General features: G+C 28.9%; 1 protein-coding gene across 1 annotated transcript; it reads right to left on the minus strand.

Moving 5' to 3' along the window:
• Window positions 1-1,478: 1,478 nt before the first annotated feature.
• On the minus strand, window positions 1,479-2,666 carry LOC132919039 (uncharacterized; the record flags this gene model as incomplete). Its single annotated transcript, XM_060980391.1, has 3 exons — window positions 1,479-1,579; window positions 2,256-2,452; window positions 2,515-2,666. Coding segments are annotated over 3 exons (450 nt in total), but the record flags the coding sequence as incomplete, so codon positions are not given.
• Window positions 2,667-7,997: the final 5,331 nt, after the last annotated feature.

Consider the following 7,997-nt stretch of genomic DNA (forward strand, 5'->3'; position numbering starts at 1 on the left):
TGTTCAAACTTCAAAATTTACTAAACATTATTCACTTAAAATTTTACAAAGGCAGTTTTTATTTGAAAAAAAAAGAGGTTTGTATCGTTAAAGGGCACTCCTTAAGTACAAAATATCTCTGTGATTTGAAAATATAGTCTTTGAGTATATTGAAAATTTCAAAAAATCAGAATTTGAATAAATCCTAGGAAAAAAATTACGACGAATGTGCTTAGTGAATCGCACCGTATATAACATTTTACATTATTATTTATTAGTATATATTTACGTATAAACCGAAGCGCGCGGGTGGTAAGCCGCAGTGCCGCGTTGGTTATATTATATTACTTTATATACAAAGGTATAGGTGTATATTATACATACACATATTATAACGTTCGGCGGACTTGGTTTAAAGGGCTCGGCGTCGGCGCGAGTAATGATGTTTCGCCGGAAAGGTGTGTGTACCATCACCTCCCCTGCGGGGCCGTTGTTGGCACTTAACAGGCGTTTTAAAGAACCCGCCGTGGGAGAGGTGTACGGGTGGTTGGAGGTGGATGGACTAGCGTTTTCGTGCGCGTTTTATTATATAGGGACGGTGAACAGGTAAAAAACAGGTGTTTACGACACGTTTGTTTTCCACGGGACGGTCGAGCGGCCTTTTGTCCACCGCGTTTGTTAGCCGCTCCGTCCCCCCACCCCTTCCGCTTACACTACAACGCCAATGCCGCAAAGGGCGTGCCGAGAATAACCGCCGCGCTCCGCCCCCGCGACTGCGTGCGCGCGCGGCCGCACTTGGACCCGCGATTCCACGCGGAGGGTAGTTTGATTTGGCGATCCCCGACGGGACGAGTCGCGAGAGTGTGTGAGGCTGTACATTTTCCCCTTCGGAAGTTGCATGTCAGACCGCCGGCACGTTGCAGCAATTCAATATTATATTATATTCTTGTCTATACACACGCGTTGAATTTACAATAAGTGTAATGATAATAATATACTCTACTATAGATGTAGCGAGTGTATATAAAATAAACGAATTGAGGAAAAAAATGTTTAGTATAAAAATTAATCAATTAATATATATCCTTGTTTAATGATAATAATTATGGTTCAGATTTAAATGCCAAACTATGATTTAAACTATCAACAAAAGATCTAAAAAATAACCAAAAACGCCTTACAAAATTTAAGTTCATCTCAATATCTCAATATAATGCCTTTGAAAAACGACCCACATTTTTTATCCACACGCAAACGAGAGAAAAACGAGGGTTTAACTTTCTGAATTTTTAACACATCTTTATCTCAACTATATACCTAATAATAACACAATACCAAATTTTTTTACGTACAATATTTAATTAAATTTAACGCATGCAGTTCGCATGATCGCTTTGATATATATACAGTTTCTCAAACACATTAAATATACGATTAATTTTATTTATTTATTAAGTGTCATTAATAATATATTATTAAAAACCAAGTATGGCGTACTCTCAAATGATTGATGTAATTGTGCCACCAGAAGTATCAGTTTTACCTGTAACCTGTCTGCTGTATCCCCGCACCCCTTCCCAGTGATAAATGTTCAGCGACACTGATATAATAAACATTTGTATAATAAATGCGAGTGAAAAACACGTTAATATTTATCAGCCCATTATTTTTTATTGTCAACATAATAATATGAACAATACGTATTATATATAATGTGTCAAAAAACGGCTGGTTTATCGTCTATACATATACATAGTTTATTATTTTGTGTAATTTGTAAGTTGTTTTATGTTTTGCGGAACCCCCTCGGGCGTAGCGGGGAGTTGCTTTTTATATATATTTTATTATTATCTTTAAATATTTTTTTTCAACATTACTAATATCTGGGTGAAACACGATTGCGGACGCTTTACCTTTTTTGCAACACGATTGCGGACGATCACTGTATAACAAAAGGGATTATTTTGCACCCAAAAAATGATACGACTGCGGTCAAAATTTAATGAAACGTTGCCAAGTGGTGAGACGCAGTCTACCAAGCCCAATTTAAAGTTAAAAATTTCAAATAAAAAAAAAATAAAAAACAAGCGCTCAATATAATAATATAATATAAACATTTAAAGTTAAAAATTTCAAATCAAAAAAAGTAAAAAACAAGCACTCAATGTAATAGTATAATATAAACATTTAAATTTATATTTTTTTCCCCCTATAATGACAACTAATTATTTTTAAATATTGTAGCACGTTTTGGTTATTTTTATAATCATTATAGCTCTGAATAGTTAGGTTAATTCTATCTAAATCTTTTTTTGCCACCGATTTTTCTCGACCTTTGTTTATAGATGAAATAATTGTCTCAGTTTCGGCTTGAGTTTCTTTTAAAATCGATATTACTAAGTGAATCGGAGGATGAGTATTGTGAAACTGGGTATTGTATGTCCGGTGAAAACTTTCTGCTCCATTAGTAGTTCTTAAATAAAAATGAATATTATAATTAATTTACCTTACAATCAAATATTATTATTAATATACCTTGGGCTCAACGTTGGTTTGGATGCCCAAAGATTTAGTGGAAATAAAGCATCAGGTTCTATGTAATTTGATAAAACGTAGTCCGAAAATATATATCCAATTGGGCTTGGACATATTGTCATAAGCTCCACAAATGTTTCCACATTCCCATATTATCGAAGTATTATTTATAAATTTGGCAACATGGGTCCGCAATCGTGTAACTTTCGGGATAGTCTATAGGAACTATAATCGTTCGCAATCGTGTTATTAAAAAGGTCGCCCCGATAAGAACCGTCCGCAATCGTGTATCACCGTAATATCTAAATTAATAAAAAAAAAAATCTGCTAAAACTTGAGCTGTCTGTGATTTAAATAATCCGTACACCAATAAGTACGTAATGTCTGAATGTATTTTTAAAAGACTGTTTATTTAAATATAAAATCTTATAATTGATAATAGTAATAGAAACATAGAACTTAGATTCTAGAGTCTAGACCTATTTTTGTAAGTGTTGGATTATCAGAATAATATAGGACAATATTTAACGTAATATTATTTTCTACATAAATATTCGTAACTTTTACCCCAAAAATACATTTTATTAAGATTAAAATGCATATGAATTTTTATACCTATATAATACAAATCCTAGGAAGTAGTTCTGCTGTATATAGGTTGTATAGTATTAGTATAGGTAATTGAATAAATCTACTAAATTTAAATACAATGATGAACGATTCTGAACTAAGTATAAGTATTTTTAATGATTTTTAATTGTAATAAAAACAACTTATGAGAAACCTTGTATTAAATTTGAAATTTCCAAGCTTTTATACTCACAAATAAATTCTCATTTACTACTCGTAACACAAATTTTATAATATTATGTAAATTGAAAAAAAAAACTAAAATTTACGGTAAGTAACCCAATATCACATTGAAATATGTTACCATAATTTTTTACAGTATATTGCTTTAAGTAGATTATACTAAATAATCTCACATTTACACTAAAAATAATGGGAAAATGAAATATCTAGAAACATTAACAGCTTTAGCAGAATTTTGTTTATCAAAAGTAAAACAGAGAAAATAATAATATATATGTATATTGATATTGTATACATTATACAATATAAATATAATTTATAACGAGTAATTAGAGTTTAAAAATTAAGCTTTTCGGCTATTTTTGCTGATCGTGTTTGTGTTTGTGCCAATGCATAGATTTTTAATAGTATATACCTTCATAAATCATAATCCCCGTAATAATTTTATTTTATAAAATAAAAAATTAATTTTTATTATTATATTTATTATTAGAGAACGGATTTAAATGCAAAATGAACTTTGTGCTTGGAAAGCAATGTACATTTCCAAGCACAAAATTCATTTCATACATCAAAAAATTAAAAAATGTAACTTTTATTTTGCAATTTTTGACTTCTATAGTGCATTTTTTATGTTTTTAATTCATTTTTATATAGGAATTAATAAAATTCGATAATCTGATTATACATCGCTATTATGAAACATAAGGTAAAAGTATAAAGAATATTGTATCTATCTAAATTGTATATTTATTTTTTGGAAATAGTTTTCATAATAAAAAGAAAATAGAGCAACTAGAATATGACAAGAATGATACGATCGCGAATATACTTAATTAATACCTATAACACTAAAACTGTATATAATAAAACAATTTATTTAATGTTAAAAATAATTTTAAGAGCATTTTTTAAAAAAAATGTTGTTATTACTGTATTATGAGTGCATTAAATTGAATGTTAAAGGTGTTTTTTTTGTTTTTTGGAGCATTTAAACCCATTCCCTACTTATTATATATTTATTTCTGAATTTTTTTTTTTTTAATTACATTGCATTATACTGACCAAAGAACTTTAATATTTGTAATAACAATTTAAACCTTTATATTTTTAAAACAAAAATGTGGGCCTTGTATTCACCATAATTTAATTCCTATTAATTATCAATGATTTAAAGTACTATTTATTATTTAGTATTAACAATAACTAACAATAATATTGTAATTGTTTATTGAAGTATTGTTTATAGTACTTTTTAGTAGACATACCTTCACTGACGAATGACGATTGTAAGTGTGCAATGTGCTTGTGCATAGGTATTAGAGTTAAGAGAGCATCACACTCGTGTTTTGCACGTTTCCGCAATCTATTTTACGAGATAGAATAAATTTTTGTTTGATAATTTCAATTGTATGTAACAATCTTAAATAATAGTGAGTCGACGTGTTATCAAACTTAAATGTAAGAATATTATTTGTATTTTCAAATGAATACCTATTTTTACAAAATTTTAATTTTTAACAAGTTACGTTCTCGTATACGAGTATCTATCTAAAATATTATAATTTAAAAATCCTTATAATATACCTACTTAAAAATAAAGTACAACACATACAATATGTAAAACATATAAATTCATAATTATACAAATGTTCTTATCTTTAAGTTTGATAATAAATTAATTAACTTTATTATTAAAGGTTACTACACAAAATTGAAACTACCTACTGAAAATAAATTTGCCATATTTCCAATTGTAAGGCAGAGACAACATTATACGGGCGTAGAATAAATTGTAAGCAATTTTATCGTTTTATTTTTCACCCTGAAGTTTGAAGCATTAACTTCTTATCTATAAATTAAAATATAATCTGTTTTTAATCGTATTATCTATATTACATAAATTTATAAAATAATTATGTACACGATTATACAAACATAATATAGGTGCGGATCGAATGATTAACGATTGACGAATATAATTATTTACAAAATTTAAGTATTCAAAATTTAGACTATAGGCTATTGAGTATTGGTACTTAACATCCTACTCGTGATATTTAAATTGAACGTAGGACCCTTATTTTCTATTTATATAGGTACATTTAAATAGGCGATAGCGTTACAATTATAATTTTGTCTGCTCGAGTAGGAAGTGGAGAATACTCGCCGCACCGTTTCTAGTGCGTATACCGTTAAGCTGCAGGTATTTTGTATAATATAATAATAAATAATATTAATATATTATTAGTCAACGCGTGGACCGCAGGTGATGCACAACGTGTTTATTCACACCGGTGCCGTGGTCGCGGGTGCGATTAATCACGACACGTAATAATAGCCGTTGTAGTAATAATAATAACAGCAACGGGAGCAGCGAGTGGGCACTTTAAAAAGGGCGCGCTTCCCCGCCCGTAAAAGGTGTACCTACGGTTGCGTGTTTGCTAATTCATTAGTATTATATACGCTCGTAAAACGCTTCACGTAGATGATAGAATATATACGATCGACCTATTGTACACACACACACACACACACACAGCGCACATATTTTAAAACTATAAGGGTCCGTCGTATAAGTAATAGTAGTAATACCCCTCTCACAGAACATGATGATTGTAAAAATATATATATATATATAATGTTGTAAACTTGGCGGCTGTAGTGAAAATAAGTACCTTATGTATATATACATATATAATGGACTGCACTGTAGAATGCACTGCGTCTATGTCTATATACAGATGTGCATAAGTGCTTGCTGATCAGTGGTGTATTTACCGCAGGTGGGGACGTAAGGGTGACCGAGATATAGAGAATACTATATATTATTGCTCATATTATATCGCCCACCAGCTAGTGTTTTTAAAAAAATTTTTTTTTTTAATTATTATAACTTTTAATAAGTATAAATACTTAACCTAACCGTGTGAAATAATTTGTGGTTAACACAATGATTATTTAATTTTTTTTTTTAATTGCATTTGTAATTATCGTGTTAATTTTTATAAAACTAAATTAAATAAAGTTTCATACCTACATGTTTTAGTTGAAAATTACTACTTTGTTTGTTCGATATATAAAAATTCTATAGAGAGCTGCTATCGTCCAAAAGTACAGATCTTAGAGACTTTTAAAGTAAAAACAAAAAAGCAGAGAGATTTTTTTTTTTATCATCGCCGTTATAAAGTCTTAAATACGATTTTATAATTCATGGTTATCGATGGTGAAAATTAAAAAAAATAATAATACATATTTTGGATATATTTTTACAGCTAAAGTAACAAGTTATACTTACACAAATACATTACTCGAGGTTTACTGTTTGATTGTTTATTAGTTAATCATTATAGAGAAAACAATTTCATAGCTCGATATGTTAAGTACAAGTTGCAAGGAAGATTTGTTTATAGTCATAATTTTCTAAATTAAAATTTTAAATAATTCACTGGCACTGGGATAATAGGCACGGTTTCGCGGAGATACCGGGAGTAAACATTTTACTAAAAATCGGTTCGGCGATACCTAATAAATGTTCACTAAAATGTTTACTCCTATCACTAACCAGCTTGTTCAATGGTTCAGTGTTTCGGTACCCCTGACAATAATGATAATATATTTTTAACACAAATCCATGGATAAATAGAATTCTATACATATTATCTATGTACAAATCTTTTTTCAGATCATTTTGGCGATGAAATAACTTCATCTGCTGTATCAGTAAACTGTTAGTTGACCGTGCGCTTTCATTACTTTTATGAAAATTTACTCAATTTTCGAACCGTAACTGTTACTATTAATTGTTTAATTATTAAATATATTAATAAATATTAATATTTTAATTAAATTTATTGCATACTGTTACTCACGCATTGAGTGATTTGTCAATCAACAACACGACTAATTATTTTCAGAACGCAGTATGTTTTCTAATCGGAACAACAAAGTACCTAACCGGTTATATCGATAAATCTATTTTTGATTAGTTTATTATAATTTATAAGGTATTATGAATTTGGGGAAAATACTCGTACATCTCATTTTAAAAATTATTTTAGGTAAATTATCATATGCAAGCAATGATGGGTTATTTTTAACTTTTAAGTACTTTATTAATATTCAAAACTTGTTTGTTAAATTTTAAATAATATTAATATTGTTTTTTTATTATTTATTAATAATGAACAATTATCTAAACTGATAAAGTGTAAACTAAATTTAAAAATAAATTACATAAGTTATCAATATTTTTTATGTCCGACTGTGGGTATTTTTGTTATCTTAATAGTCCAGCGAAGTTTAAAATTTAAATAATTCTCCGATAAACTGTAGAATAATACTACCTAAATAATAAATTTTGCAACGTGAAATCGTGAAATCTATAATAATTAATTTTACTTTTACTGTTAAGATAAAAATATTTTGGTCGACATAAGGAATGATAATACCATTTATTTCATTTTATAATAAATTAAAAAAATTATATTATACCTAAAACCAATGATAATAATATCAATATATTAGGTCATTTATTTTTAAGACGAGGAGTGTTCAGACATGGAGGACAACCCCCCTCACCAATATGCCACTTAGTGTAATAAGAAAGTGCTTACTAGAGTAAAAAAACAGTAACTGTGCTATAAGAAAATGAGAAAGCTGTAGTTTTT

Source organism: Rhopalosiphum padi, chromosome 2 (genome assembly GCF_020882245.1).
Source record: "Rhopalosiphum padi isolate XX-2018 chromosome 2, ASM2088224v1, whole genome shotgun sequence".
Taxonomy (NCBI): domain Eukaryota; kingdom Metazoa; phylum Arthropoda; class Insecta; order Hemiptera; family Aphididae; genus Rhopalosiphum; species Rhopalosiphum padi.